General features: G+C 45.6%; 1 protein-coding gene across 1 annotated transcript; it reads left to right on the top strand.

Moving 5' to 3' along the window:
• The first annotated feature begins 89 nt into the window (after positions 1-89).
• Positions 90-10,986, top strand: LOC118082420 (acireductone dioxygenase). Its single transcript, XM_035109910.2, has 4 exons — positions 90-269; positions 4,653-4,772; positions 6,753-6,932; positions 10,186-10,986. Exons 1-4 carry the CDS (start codon positions 150-152, stop codon positions 10,306-10,308), a joined length of 543 nt encoding a protein of 180 aa, XP_034965801.1. The 5' UTR covers positions 90-149; the 3' UTR covers positions 10,309-10,986.
• Positions 10,987-15,755: the final 4,769 nt, after the last annotated feature.

Below are 15,755 nucleotides of genomic sequence, written 5' to 3'. Positions count from 1 at the left end.
CTGGCACAGCCAGACCCGGTTGCTCCTGCGCAGGAAGCCCCGCGCGTGGTTTCCCCACCCCGGGAAGCGGAGAGGCGGAGCCGCGGCGAGTGGCGCCTTCCCTCCCCCGGGAAGGCTGGGAAGCAGGAGAGGCTCGAGTTGGGGTCGCCATGGTGGAAGCCTGGTATATGGACGAGTCGGCGGAGGACCAGCGCCTGGCACACCGCCGGGAGCCCAACGAACCCGTCAGCCTGACGCTGCTGGAGCAGCTGGGCGTCTTCTATTGGAAAGTAGGCAGGAGCGGGAGGACCCGAGGGAGCCATTCCTGGCGCCAGGGCTCGGTTTGCAAAGTGCAGCAGGATCCTGGTGGCGCTGCGTTTCCCTCCCGTCCAGGAGCCTGTGCGCTTTGGCTGCAGGTTGCGCGTACACACACGCTCAACATTTTCCCCTCAAAGAATTCTGGGGGATGCAGTCCACCCCTCGTAGAACTGCAGCTCCCAGCCGCTCTTAACGAACTACAGCGCCAAAAATTCTTTGAGGGGAGGAATGTGCTTTAAACGTGCGCTCAGTTGCAGTTCGGTTTCCAGTCGCCAGAGCTGGGCAGCAAGCAGAGACGAGGCGCTGGCAATGTTGGACTCCTAGCTTCCATCAGGTCCAGGGATGAGGAGAGATGCATCCGGACCACTTCCAGCCATGGGCATAGCCAGGATTTATTTTAGGGGGGCAGGTTTTATGTTGGGGTGTGTGTGTGCAGAACCGTGTTATCTGCTGCGCAATCGGTCAGTTAGTTAATCAGTATTTTTATTTATTTGCTTGCACACACCCCTGGCTACGCCCATGCCCTCAGCCATGAAGATCACTGGGTGCGGACTTGGGCCTATCGTGTTCTCATGGTCTATCCCACTCTGCAGGGCTGTTGTGAATATAAAAGCAACACAGTCGGTATTTGTGCCCCGCCCCTCCCACAAGCTCATGGGAGGGAGGGTGAGAGATAGCTGTAGTTCTCATTAACAATAGCATTTTTATTGTTGTTGATAATAACTCAGAGGAGTAACTCTGTTAACGTGGTGGTAGCAAGAACAATAGAGTTGTGTGGCATTTTAAAGACTTAACATTTATTATTGCATAAGCTTTCCTGGGCTAGAATCTACCTTATTTTTGAAATAATAATAATTTATTACATTTATATCCTGCTTTTCCTCCGAGGAGCTGAATGCATACATAGTTCCTCGATCTCTTTTTTATCCCCACATCTTGGTGAGGCTGGTGTGAGGTCAAGAGATATTGACTGGCTTAAGTTTACCCAGCGAGCTTCATGGCTGAGCAAGAGCTTTTAAAGCTGGCTTTCCTGGCTGTACTCCAGCACTCTGCCCATGGCACAGCGCTGCCTCTTCTTCCAGCGTATGAATCGTCATCCCTAACGGGTGTGGAGTAAAGCAGCCGTAAGCTGCTGGGCCCAGCGGCCATAAAATGCAGAATTACAGCCTGTGATAATTGTATGGGAAGCTTCCATGTACCCAGGTCAAGCACAGCGACTCTTGACCCTTCTGTAAGTGCCAGAAATCCCCATATCACATGCTGGTCACCTGCTCCCTGAACAGTGTTTTTCTACTACACTGGCCACATGCTTTGTTTCTGTTTCTGCTTAGCTTCAGCAAGGTGGCTGTATGATGTGCCCTTGGACCTTCTACAGTACTCTGTATTTCACATTTGACTACAGATACTAGAGCGTGAAATAAAAAAGCAGTGAGTGTGGAAAGCTCCTATTGTTTCCTATTGAAATATGTGGAGATTGGAGCTGGGAAAAAGGTTACGGTAGGCCCTTGCTTCCCTTGTATATTTGAATAGGCGGAGTGTACCGATGCGTACCTCAACTAAAGTGGATTGGGAGTATCTTTTGTGCTGTACCACAAATGATTGATTTGCTTAGCTCACAGAACCATAGAATTTTAGAGTCGGAAGGGACCATGAGGGCCATCTAGTCCAACCCCCTGCATTGCTCAAACCCCTGACCCTGAGATTCATGTTGTACCAACTGAGCTGTCCCAGAGGTTAAAGATGTACATGTATACAGATGGGCTAGCAAAACATTTTGCAGGCTCTTTACCTGGGGCATCTTGTTTGCAAAGCAATGGTCATGGAAGTACGTATTTTAAACTAAGTGTTCTCTCTATCCTACAGCGTATTTTAGAGCAGTGGTTCTCAAACCTTTTTTTATGGGCCACTTGAAAATTTTGGGGGCTCAGAGGACCACTTTGTTTGTGCGTCTGTGTATGCAAGCTAGAAATCAAAGCACATCTCTGACTTTAAAAAAAAAATTAATCATAGTCTTGACTTACTTATGTGATGGATGTGCCAGCTTTGTGTGTAAGCAAAATTCTCTCTATTATTATTATTATTATTATTATTAATACCCCACTCATCTGAATGGGTTTCCCCAACCACTCTGGGCGGCTCCCAACAGAATAATAATAATAATAATAAAGTGATAAAACATCAAACATTAAAAACTTCCCTAAACAAGGCTGCCTTCAGATGTCTTCTAAAAGCTAGATAGTTGTTTATTTCCTTGACATCCCAAGGTGAGTGTACTGTTTGTCAGGTTTGGTCTCTGGACATTATTCAGCATTCACTTTCCATATTTGGACTTGAAGGTGGCAAGGGGGGATGGAAATCTCACCTTACAATAGCAAGTAATAATAATAGATAGTATTATTTGTACCCTGCCCATCTGACTGGGTTGCCCCAGCTGCCCTGGGCGGCTTCCAACATATATGAAAACATAATAAAACATTAAACATTAAAAAACTTCCCTCATGAAAATCTTGGCCCTCAGGCTATGGCTTTATTTGCCTGTTCAATAATCCAGCTTTGGTCAAAACATCCTCTGCCTCCATTGTCAGAGAAAAAAGTCAATTGCATGACCATGTATAGTACAGCTATTCTTGATTGTTCTGCATCTGTTCCTCAGAGCACCTGAGTGGAGGTTGTGGGGGCCAAAAGTGATTTGCATACCGGAGCTTGAGAACCTCTGCTTTAGGGTTTAGCATAAACCTTTGGGGCTGCTCATTTTACACATATCAGCAAAGGAGTTTTTAGCACTCTTGCTGAAGTTTACATTACAATGTCAGTACAAACCATTGATTATCCTAGACAGGATGGGTGGTGAGTGGGCAGCGTGGACCTGCGCCTGCCCTCCCATGAGCGCTGCACTGCTTCCCTCAAGGTGCAACCCATTGCAATTACTGAACAAATGCAGTTAAATCAGGACCCGGGCAATATATTAAACTTGTGAAATAATCAATGAAGACCCCTTGATTCTTGTCGGCGTTTAAATTTAATCTCGTTTGTTTGCTGCGTCCCTGCTGCTCCCCCTATCAAGGCTAATTTTTGTTGTTTTGGAAATCTGCTCTGCCAAAGATGGCAGCCCGCCTGGAGGGAAAACCAGGAAGGGAAAGTTGTATAAAACAGCTGAGAGCTCTTCATGGACAGAGGCTTCTTGCTGGTGTAGCAGTCCTCCTTCAGGGGGAACCCTGCTCTACTGTCGACGGTTGAAGGCCAGCTTTTCAATGATCCCTTTTTGATGAACAAAAGTGGTTTCAGAAACTGAGAACTTTTTTGCCGGTTTCCAGAACAAGAGTAGCCAACGCTGTGCCATCCAGAGAATTCCCACTACTTCTGACCATTGGGCTCAAGGTTGTCATCTGAACTAGCCTGATGTTTAACTGAGAATCAATCACATCTTTTGAAAAATAAGACTTTAGAGCCGCCTAGCCCCAAAATGGCAACTAGACATTCCATTTTGGCAACTGCAACCTTGGTTTAAGGAACCATTTGGCACCTGGCTTATATATCTTGAGTGTCTTACATGGGACGTCAGCAGGTAATAGTACCAGGGCTTTCTTTCCTCACCAGTACAGTGGGAAGACTGACAACTGTGGGAATGTTCAGGGAGGCAGGAGAGGATATACTGTTTATTAATATCCTTCCTAACTTGCGCTAGCAAGTTCCTTTACTTAGCAGAGTTTTACATTCCCCTCTTAAACGCACAGCAGAACGCTGGTTGCAGGCTTGTGTAAGCCTTTCACTACTAGGTTCCCGGTAAGTTCCTTTATATCCCTCTTAAAAGAATAAACACGCCACAATCTTGTTTAAAGTGTATAAAAGAAGTTTACTCACATCATCAGTTTACAGTTGGATCCCTGAACGCAGACTTTGTTACAAAGTATATACATGTGGATCTATCCCAAATGGGGATAATCCCAGTGTCCTCTGTTGGCTGAAAGCCAACAGAGCATTTCTAGCTCAAAAGCTGCTCTAACTTTGACGGAGGAAGTCAGAGAGAGAGAGAGAGCTGCATGCCTTGTCCTTTTGTTACCTGGACGGGTAAGGTCACCCCCACCTCTAGTCACATGCAAAGGAAGTATGTCCCAGCCCTGGAGGAAACAGGAAGTTTTCGACTGGCTGGACCAAAACGTTCCCCTGCACATCCACTCTAGGAAAACAAGGAATGTTATACTTGACTGCTACTTATGTATCACATCCCACAACAACCTGCTCTGCAGAGTCATAAAAGCGTTTTGTACGCAAGGAACGTTTGGGATGCAGCCGATTGCAATAACTGCCTCGTTTTCAACATTTCCGTCACCCAAACCCTTTTCTTAATTCCACAGCTGGATGCTGACAACTATGAGACCGATCCTGTGTTAGCAGAGATCCGGAAAGAAAGGAACTACAACTGGATGGATATAATAACGATACATAAAGATAAGCTTCCGAATTACGAAGAGAAGGTAATAAATACATTCTGTCTCTCGTTTGGGCCTTGAAAGGGTTGCAAATGCTGGATCTCGCCACTAGAGTGTGTGCCAGTTTCAGAAGTTTCCTGATTCTGCTGAATGAACACTGGCTCTCCCTTTCCTGAGAACTAAGGATGAAATCCTAACCCTGCTTAACCCGAAAATAAGCCAAATTGAATTAAAAAGGGCTGACTTCGGAGTAGATATGGCTGGATTTTGCTGTCAGTCATGCAGTTGTTCTCTCCCCTGCCCTATTGCATTTCAAAACCTATTATAACGGGAAAGATAGGTGCTTACCTCTGGTTGCTGCCTATTATTTTTCTGACAGGGCTCCTGTACCTTCTTAACAGCTGGTGAATTCTGGAGTGCAGATTGGGGGATAAAATGAGTTGCACCTGTTTGATTTCTGCCTCCATTGCTGTTGTGAAAAGGCACAGCAAATGTGCCAGAAAAAAATGGAGAAAGTTGGCAGCTTATGCATACATGCGAATCACTTCCGTCTTTTCACATGCAGTTAAGTGAGCATTTGGGAAGTTTTGGTTGTAGGCAGGAGCTCTCTCACTGGCCTGCTTTGGATAGAACTGTAGAATTGTAGAGTTGGAAGGGACCCTGTTCTTTTCACTTTTAATTTGTATACCACCTTTCTATATTACTATACACAAGGCAAATTTACAAGCCAAAGAAACAACAAAATAGGCAGCAAAGATCACACATGTAATAACAATCTGATCCAGTACAAAATAAGTCACAACTACACACACCTCTTCTCTCTCCCACCACCGCCAACCACCCTACTTATATGGCAGAAGGACGTATGATAAGCTTCTGAACAATTGGCCACACCGCTTCCTTGGGACACTATAAATGAAAGCAACAAAACCAACTGGTTCTTTTCTAGTAGTCATTATTCAGACTTCTCAGAAAGAGGGAGCTCTTCTGCCTCTCCTTGTCTGGTTGTCAAGGTGATGGCGTTTTAAGTGCTATGAATATTTTAGTAATTTCGCGACTGGAGTGGAGTCTGAATGCCTGCCCAGCTTATTTCCGTCAGGTTCTGCGATCTCCCTGACCCATAACATGTCTCAAGAGCGTTATCAACCCGGCAGCGCTGACTGACGCACCCTTCCGAAAGCTCCAGTGCACTTCAGCTGTTGTTGGCTCGCAAATTCTCTCCACCACTAAATTTAGGTTCTTCTCCTCTCCCTACCTCTTTCCTCCGGAGCTGACTAAGCACTTGAGGAAGCGCGTCAGTTGTGGTGGCATCTTTGGTTAAAAAAAAAAAGGCTTTAACAAGGGAGGAGCTGGGAAAGAGAGTAGTTCATTGGCAATTCAATGCACTTCAGGTGCACCTAGGTAATTTTACTCGCAGATCCATCATGTAAAGCAGGCATCCCCAAACTTCGGACCTCCAGATGTTTTGGACATGTGTTGTGAACCACTTTGAGACTTTTTTTCTTTAAAATATAAAGCAGAATAGAGGTGGTGATGATGATGATACACAAAATCTGCTCTGGACGATAGATCCAGTGTGATTAGTTATTCTCAGACTAAAGCTGGAATAAGGACTAGAGCAGGCATCCCCAAACTTCGGCCCTCCAGATGTTTTGGACTACAATTCCCATCTTCCCTGACCACTGGTCCTGCTAGCTAGGGATCATGGGAGTTGTAGGCCAAAACAAATGGAGGGCCACAGTTTGGGGATGCCTGGACTAGAGTCTGAGTTGGGAAGTTCCTCAAAAGAGTGATCTGCAATATGAGATTAATGATTCTGCCCTGCCTTGCAGGGTTGCTGTTAGAGAATGCAGGTAAAGAGCTTGAAGAGCGCTCAAAGGGCTCTCCTTTCAGTGCCAAATATTGCATTATTGAGAGGCGCTTTGGGTTTCCTGATGTAACATCTTGCAATCTTTACATGCTTTGCCGCTTGTAATAGGATTCGCTAAATGGAAAGCCGCTTTCTCTTCCCTTCCCCTTTCCCAGATAAAAATATTTTATGAAGAGCACTTACACCTGGATGATGAGATTCGCTACATCCTGGAAGGAAGTGGGTATTTTGACGTTCGTGATAAAGACGACAAATGGATCCGGATTGCCATGGAAAAGGGAGACATGATCACGCTTCCTGCTGGCATCTATCACCGATTTACGTTGGATGAATCTGTATGAAATTACTTTTCCCCCCTTACCCCCCCCCCCATAAACATCTACATAGAGTTGACAGAATTGTCTGCAGCTGTAGAACTGCATATTAATAACAAAACTCTTGAGACCTGCAGTGTAATCTGCTAAATTAAAAATGTGTGGGTGGAATAATGAGGGAATAACAGGCAATGGGTACAGAATCAGAGCCTGTGACCACTTTTATTTGTTTTTTATTTATTTTTTAAAAAAGGAATCTAGGGCTACATCTGAACAGTCAGAAGTGGGGCTGCATCAGTGCCAGATTTAGAGCATTGTGAGTTGTTCCCATGAATAGGGTGCTGAGCTGAGCAGCAAAATTGAGAAGATGCTTAATTGAGACCATCCATTTGGAGGAGCAAAATATAGGCCTCACACAGGGCGCCATATTAGAAAGATGACCATCTCTGGCTGCATACAATTGTTGTTGTTGTTTAGGCGTTTAGTCGTGTCCGACTCTTCGTGACCCCATGGACCAGAGCATGCCAGGCACTCCTGTCTTGTACTGCCTCCCGCAGAATGGATAGGTTTGATCTTCTTGCAGTCCATGGGACTCTCAAGAGTCTCCTCCAGCACCATAATTCAAAAGCATCAATCCTTCGGCGATCAGCCTTCTTTATAGGCTGAAGGCTGCATACAATACCATACATTTAAAGCATGCAATTCCCCCCAGGGAATTAAGGGTACTGAGAATTGTAGCTCTGTGATTTTCTTTTTATTTGGGGGGGGAGATGTGCTTTACACACCTGGTGTGAACACAACCTGTGTTTTGCCATATTAAACCTATGGAGTAGGGTGCGGGGAGTCACTTGAAATTCATTGAAGGGATTCCTCCTCCCCCCCCCACTAATTTTTATCATCATAATCTCCACCGCCATAATCTCCAAGGAACTCAAGGTACATAGCTCTTCCCATTTTATCTCAACAACAATGCTGTGAGGTTGGCTTGGCTGAGAGACTGTGACTGGCCCAAGGGCACCCATTGAGCTTCAGGGCTGAGCAGGGATCTGAACCCTGGACTCGCAGGCCTGGGTACGAGACTTTTAACCACCACACCACACAGGCTCTGCAGTATCTTGCTCTCTGTGCAACTCTAGTGAGAATCCCCCACTGCTTTCTTGAGAGGGTTTTCAGGGGTTTGTGGGGAAGGGGCCAGAAAGGCTGCTTCTACAAATTGCCGGCTTCTCAGCGGACCACACCCTGGGTCTCCTCATCTAAAGTTGCCTGCGTTTATTAGTATAGAAAAAAACAGCTATTAAAAATGCTTCTCCCCACAGACTTTCCTGCCCCCAGCAATTCAGCAGTCCTACTTTTGTTGATAGTACTGACCAGTGCTTCCCCCCCCCAAAAAAAAATATGTTTAGGGGTATTCTCATTTTCCTACTCATTGAAATACCGCCCTTCAATGAGGCCAAACTTAGATTCACAAAATGGAGCTACCTGGGATGAACAAAGACATAGGATTCTTATCTCATTATGCATGATCAAGCTTTCTTTAGCGCCTCAGCCCTTGCTTTTCCCCCGCAGGACCAATTGCAGTCATCAGCAGTCGTTAACAGCCATCAACAGGTTTACCACTCCTATCAGCCCATCACCCATTCCCACCCACCCCCACCCTCTGTATATACATAAGGGTCTGGCTCTTCTGTTTCAAGTGTATCTGAAGAAGTGTGCATGCACACGAAAGCTCATACCAAAACAAAAACTTAGTTGGTCTTTAAGGTGCTACTGAAGGAATTTTTTTATTTTGCTTCGACTCAGACCAACACGGCTACCTACCTGTATTTAGCGGTATGTGTCCCCCTGTGTGTCCCCTGCCCCCAGAAAAAAAAGCACTAGTAGTGACTGGAAGTCATAAGTATCTGCACCATGTTGGTAATCGAGGCATATGCAGCATCAACCTCGGTTCGGACATAAAAGCCCACCTGTCTTCCAAGCTGCCATTCCCAACTCTCTGGGTTTAGAAATCAATTCCTCAAGGTTCAGGCAGGGATAGTATTTAGAGCACATGCGCTTTCTCTGCTCTGTGCTGCTGCTGCTGCTACCTTTGCAGTTAAATGGAGCACTCGTGTCTTCAGCCTTGTCACAAAATCCATCTTTAGTAAGGGATTGGTGTTGCCATAGCAACTATGCAGTGGAGCCTTGGGAGATCTGCTTTGCTCGCCCTGTTCTCTGGCTTGTTGCGAGGGATGTATAAAAGCATTCGATATAGAAAGTTTAAGGTCGCTGTCTTGCTACGGGTCTGAGGCCTCTGGCCGGCTCTTTAAAATGAGCTCTGCGATCTATTGGTTTCCCTCTGGGTAGGAAAACAGGTGTAGGCCCTGACAGAGTGACAATATCATGACCCCCAAATTTTGTTGAATGTGCTTTGTTGTTTTCCCGTGCTATTAATTTCGCCGGAAAGATTAGATGGCAGTCAGCCAAGTTTTGCTCAGAGTAGGCCCATTAAAGTTAACGGACTTGTATTAGGCCTGTTCCTTTCAAAGGGTCTACTCTGAGTAAGGGTGCTTCAGTGTTGAAAAACAAAGCAAAACATGGAACATTAACTGCAGAGGTGTTGCTGTGCATCAGCAACAGAAACTGGAGTCTGGCTTCTTGTGTGTAAATTTTAAAAATGCGGACAGAGCAAAGAGATCTCTCTTCTTCCCCTTCCAACCTGCATGTATTGAATTGTAAATGTTAACCGTACTGATTTCATGTAGGCTAGCATTGCAATAACTTCTGTGTGTGCCCCAAGCCTTGTTCACAGTTGGTTTTGCATTGAGCGGTGCTCATTTTTGTTTTTGTTTTTTAAAGAGCCAAAAATCAACTTGAGAAACTGTTCCAAACACAGAGATAATAGTGGGGGGGGGGGCATTAACTGCTACATTTTGGTGTGTCAGGCTGTTCCAAAAGGGGCTCCCCCTTTTGTGACTTGTTCACAATCTCTTTTCCATGAAGGGTTTCTGGATGTTTTTGCCTTAGAACAGGGACAAGGCGAAGCGATTTCACTTTACAGTGTCTGATCTTCACAAAATGTGAATATTGCAAGGAATCGGAACACAATTAGGCTATGGGGATTGGGGAATGGATATTTCAAATAAAGTAGCCAGCGTTTCTCCAAAGCTGGCTGTTTCCCAACCCTTCAGTTGGAATCGAGCCCTGTACTTTGAACCCCACTCCTTTCAGGGTTTTCATTCTTGTTTTGCAGAAGTAAACCATGTTAAGTGCGAACTTTCTGTGTTTCCGTTCCCAGAATTATGTGAAGGCAATGAGGCTGTTTGTCGGAGAACCTGTGTGGACAGCGTACAACAGGCCTGCGGATCATTTTCCTGCTCGTGTACAGTACCAGCAGTCTCTGGTGCAAGCAGCACAATAAACCAGTGGAGAGGCGCAAGACTCAGTTTCCCACAACTTCCGCACAATGGAAATAGCAAAATGGCTTTCTTAATGCCACCTGCTTATTAATGAGATGTTGGTTTCCTGCAGCTCTAATGTAGGGGAAGCAAATAGAGGGGGGCGTCTGTTCTGTTCTTCCTCAATCAATTGTTGGATGGAAGATGATTACCTTTCCTTTACTTAAAAAGTAGGAGAGATCCTTTTGAGCAGAACTGGAGGTTGCATTTAACTTCGACTACTTATTTCAAGGATCTCTCTGCTGCTCACGTAGTCAAATAATTCAGTTACACCTGAAGATTCTTATAGCGTAGCTTTTCCAACTTTGTGAGGGCACGAAGCTGAGGAACGCGGATGACAAGGCAATATAAATGCTTACCTGATCTGGTTTTGCTTTTCAATATAGTGCAGACGTTATTCAGTTGAGGATGAGCTGGTTTTTTTCTTTTTAAAAATACAAATTTAAAACTGTTTGAATACTTCTTGAGTTAATCCAGTGCCGTGTTCATGCAGATTCACTTTGTGCAAATGCTGCTTTAGCAACAAATATTTGGGCAGAAACTATTAATAGCATCCTTATAATGCTGCCTTATCCAGTAGCCTGAGGTTTTGGTTGGTTGTAACAATCAAGCGGTACATAAATTTTATGAAATAAATAACTACTGTGTCCCATAAATGAGTCGCGACAAACCAGGTTCCTTCTGTCTGGCTTCCTTAACTATCTAAGCATTTGGATAAACAGAGTTATTTTCCGCCTTGGGTGCAATCCAGCAAATCCTGTTGAAGTCAGGTTACAGCAGCAAGTCATTGAAACACATCTCTGGTCAATAGGTTATATCTGGCAGAACAAGAATGTTGCCCCTTATCCCCTGCATGCCCCCAAACACTTTCCGGAGGGATGAGAGATCTGCAATAGATAGCAGTGGGGGTGGAGTGGGGGACCTACAGTGGGGAAAGTCAGATGGAGTTTGCACAAGCCCTTGTGGGGTGGGAGGCAAGACGAACTGGAACACTCTTTGCAATTGCGCTATGCAGGGTATGTCCCAATAGCTGCACAGATTTGGTACCAGAACTAAGAAGTAACAGCATTTTCTGCTGTTCAGCAGTGCATGGGGTATTTGCTGGAAAATCAGAACACTGTCTTGTTTTAATATTTATGCAGATGATCAAAAAAAAAATCCCTTACAGTTGAGCACTTCAGGGGTGCAGTCCCCAACATATTTCCTTCCAAATATTAATCAGATTGCAGCCCTCTGCTTGGTCCAGCAGTGGTTTGAAAACTGCAAAGTGGCCAGGATTCAAGTTTGGGTTGCGCGATAACCGTGCACACATTTGGATCAGTGTTGCCTTCACCGAGCGATTCCTTCTGGACAGGGAGCTCACGATTGTGATTTCTTCTGCCATTCCCCCCACGTCTCATTAGCTTCACTACTGATATTTCAGGTTACTCATCTCTGTGTCAGGCATGTGTGGGCGTCGAGGGCGGCCGTGTTGTAGGACCGAGGCTTTCTAGCCTGTCGTGCCGTTTGCTCACTGGAGAGAGGCGCTTCCTTCCTTTCTTGTTTAACCTCGGCACTAATTAGCCGACTAGTTCAAGGCAGGGTTAGGTCGTTGGTGGCGCGTCAGCCGCAGGAAGTTCCCAGCAGAGCCCCCGCGGGCTGTTGTGCCGGCGGAAAAATACATGGCCACAGGCAGCAAGAGCCAGATGCCTGGACTTGAGTGGAATGCTAAAACCGAGAGGAGCCAAAGACTGCGAGAGGGAGCAGGGCTGGGTTGCAGCAAGGATCCATCTGGCCTAGCATTCTGTCTCCGTCAGCAACCAGCTACAGCCTACTGGAAAATATACGTTGGTGGGTGTTGTGTGGATGAATAAATATGTGTGGATGAGAGAGAGTAGCCTTGACAACCATTTCCCACAGACATATGGGAGGGACCTGATGAGGAACGGTTGAAGGAGCTGGGTATGTTTAGCCTGGGAAAGAGAAGGCATCTTCAGAAATCTCAAGGGCTGTCACATGGAGGGTGGAGGAAGCTTGTTTGGGTTGGGGGTGTTTACTGAGCTGTTTTTGTTTTTTAATTATGTATTTTGCATTTTTATATTGTGATTTTACTTAAAGGGCAGTATGCAATTTTTATTCATTCATTCATTCATTCTGCTGTTCAGGAGGGTAGAACTCAAACCAATTGCTTCAGGTTACAAGAAAGGAGAATCAGACTAAACATCAGGAAGAATTTTCTGATGGGCAAGCGCTGTTGGAACAGACTCCCTTGGGAGGTTTTTAAGCAGGGGTTGGATGGCCATCTGTCATGGTTGCTTTAGTTGAGATTCCTGCACTGCAGGGGGTTGGACTAGAGGACCCAGGGGGGTCCCTTCCAACTCCACAATTCTATGAATCTATCACCTCTTTGCCATAGGGTTTTGGATTGGGATTGGCCGAGTACTACAAAGAGCACATTGGCCAGGGAACAAAAGCATTTCTGCAGCTTCTCTGAGTTCAAATGTGTGTACGGCAGGAAAGTGTGGGGGAACATTACTTATTTTTTAATGGCTTGACATTCTCCTTCAGAGGGCTGTGCCCCATAGTGGACCAGCCTCCACTCTCGAATGTGCTTTGAAAGCATGGTGTGTATCTCTGAAGGTGTGAGAGGGAAGGGAAGGGAAGGGGCTGTTATTTGGGACTGAGTCAAAAGAAAAGGAAAAACACCAGGTGGAGGCAAGAAGGTCCCTTTGCGGAGAAGCACCCTTGTGTGTTTGCTCCCAAGGGAAATTTCGGGTGGAACCTTCCCTAAGTTTGCAAGCGACTGTAAGCAGGAGCAGGCTTTGATGTGGCCCACTCATCTACAGAAACAGCTGCTGGCTGAATCCCCGAGAGAAACGTCTGAAGAGACAAGATTTCCACATGGTCTTAAAAGGGTTCAAGTTGGTGTGGAAGCCTGCACACGTTGAGACCTTTTTTTTTTTTTTAAACATAATTTTTATTGATTTTACAAATTACAAAAAACGGTACATACATGAACACCTTTTCCACCTTCTTCCCACCCCTCTCCATGGGTCCTCCCCTGCCACAGAAGTATCCCACGCAGGTGAACAGTCAGAGATGGTCCATTTTATGGTTGGATTTCTGTCCTCCTCCCCCTCCCCTGCCCCCAAAGCCCCCCCCCTGCCACCAGAGAGCTCCAGGAAACCAGGGCAGTACGCAGGAAGACGTCCATCCAACCATCTATTCTCATACCAAAAAAGAGTAAAAAAAAAAAAAAGAGAGAGACAAAAAAGGAAAGACAAAACAAAAATAATCTTTTTTCATTCATAATTAATAAACCATATTTTGTGGGCTTCCCCAACCTCCCCCCTTCCCCGGTTTTCATCCCTTTTTTATCCTCTTCAACAGTTTCTTATTCTATGAAATAATTACCTTTATACCTTATACTACTTTAAAACTTAGCTATTATCATTTTCACCAAATATCCAAATCACTGAAAAATCAAACTCCCATTTTTTCTTCCCGTGCCTAATTTTTCCCCCTCTATAAGCCTCCATATTTTCACCTTTTTCCAAAATCAATTCACTTTTAAACTATAACTATTCCCAATCTAACCTTTCATCCCCAATTTCCGGCTCCAACCCCCCAATCCAGCAGGTTCTGTAGTCAGCAGTCCAGTTTTAATCCTAATAATCCATCCTATTAATCACAACTTCACTTTCCCTTCACCCCACCCCCTTTTTACAATATTTTGCCATCCAGGCCTCCATACAGCACCCCTGAGTTTCTTCTCTTCTCTGCTTATTTTTTTCCTCTTCCCTGTGGGCATTCTGGAGTTCCAGTAAATCCAATCGTGCCCCCCTCAAAGGAGGGGCACTCCACCTGACTTTTTGTAGAGTAAAATCATCTTTTTTTTCGTGGTGAGCTTCATTTTGTATTATATTGTCGCAGTCCTCATCTTCATCTTTTCGTTCCAAATCACAGTCCTCATCATTGTCAAAATCCTCCAAATCACTGTCACTGTCATTCTCACACTCGTCTTCCTCAGTTTCAGTAGCTTCATCCTCTAAGAAGTCATATTCTGCCATCACCATCTGAAATTGTTGCTTTAACTCTTGCTGTTGTGTCTCCTCTTGACATAGTCCTATTCTTACTTCCCACATTATGGTCAAAACAGTCCGCTGGAACTCAGGCGAATACCTTTTTGTTGACATAGTTCAATCCTGTCAAGGTCAAAACTTGTCACATGGGGTGGAAAATGGTCACAGTTTATTTTCTCGACTCCATTTTAACAAGCTGGCTGCATTCTCCAAGTCTTATTAGAAATAAAGTTCAAACTCACATTTCAAAAGCATATAAACCAAAAAAAGGATTTCCAAAGAGTCCAAAAATAGAAATAAAAATAAAATTCCACTTATAGATCCTGATCAGCTCACTGGGTTGTCTGGGCTGCCGGCTCCCGGGGAAAAGAAAGGTCTTTCTTGATCTTAACCTCTTTCTGCAGGGTATTCACAACCGCAGTCTTTCTCCCCTTTTACCCTGCATCTAGGGGAGATCCTCTTTGATGCCTTTGAGGGAACCTTTTAAATTGAAATCTTCTATTTACGGCTTCGGGTTTCTATTTACTGTCTCTTAGGTTGCCGTGGGGGGGGGGTGGCTTCCTCTTTTTTCCCCTCTCTCCCAAATCCAAATTATTTTATAGTCCAAATCGTGAGATTACTTACACTCTTATTTCCAATCGTTTTTTTCGGAAGAATCCAGCGCTCTCCGCCTTCGGCTTGAAGCTTCTCTCCGCTAGGGTAACGTTGTTGCTCAAGATGGCCCCCGCGACTTCTACCCTCCTCGCTCCGGAGCTCTTATTAGAGCTTGCCGGAGAGTTGGGGAGTCCGGATTGGGGCTCTGCCGAGCAAAATTCGCCCCCGGGACGCTCTTCCCGAGGTTCTAAGGGGCGCAGCGTCGCTCTCGCTGCCCTCCCCACTCCTAGCAGAGACGGGCCGTCTCGGACACGAGACGGGACCCCGCCGATCGGCGCTGGCGCTGAACCGGAAGCCGCACACGTTGAGACCTTGTCTCTCTGTAGGGGTGCGTGTGAGAGGCGATGGAGAGGGGCCATTGGTTCGGCCCTGCTTGCCTAGGACCGAGAAACAAAAAAGGGTGAAACATTGGTTTGAGGCAAGAAGGCTCCTTGCAGACTTGGGCCCTGGTATGTTCACTCCAGTTGCCCCTTTGTAATCTGGGTTTGCAGCTGCCAGGAGGGATATGGGGCCTTCTCTCCCTCCGTAGCTCAGCAGTACCTCACCTGTTCAGCTGGCTTAATGGCAAAACAATTCTCCAAAGCCCTTATTTGCCAGGAAACATGCCCCCCCCCCGGGAAAGCCATTTGGAAGTCATTCCTCCAATGATGAGAAAATGTGTGATGAGCACAGACATACTTAAATAAGGGAAGCTG

Source organism: Zootoca vivipara, chromosome 3 (genome assembly GCF_963506605.1).
Source record: "Zootoca vivipara chromosome 3, rZooViv1.1, whole genome shotgun sequence".
NCBI classification, from domain to species: domain Eukaryota; kingdom Metazoa; phylum Chordata; class Lepidosauria; order Squamata; family Lacertidae; genus Zootoca; species Zootoca vivipara.
Note: the sequence above shows the minus strand (reverse complement) of the source record. Positions and strands in the feature narration are given on the sequence as shown.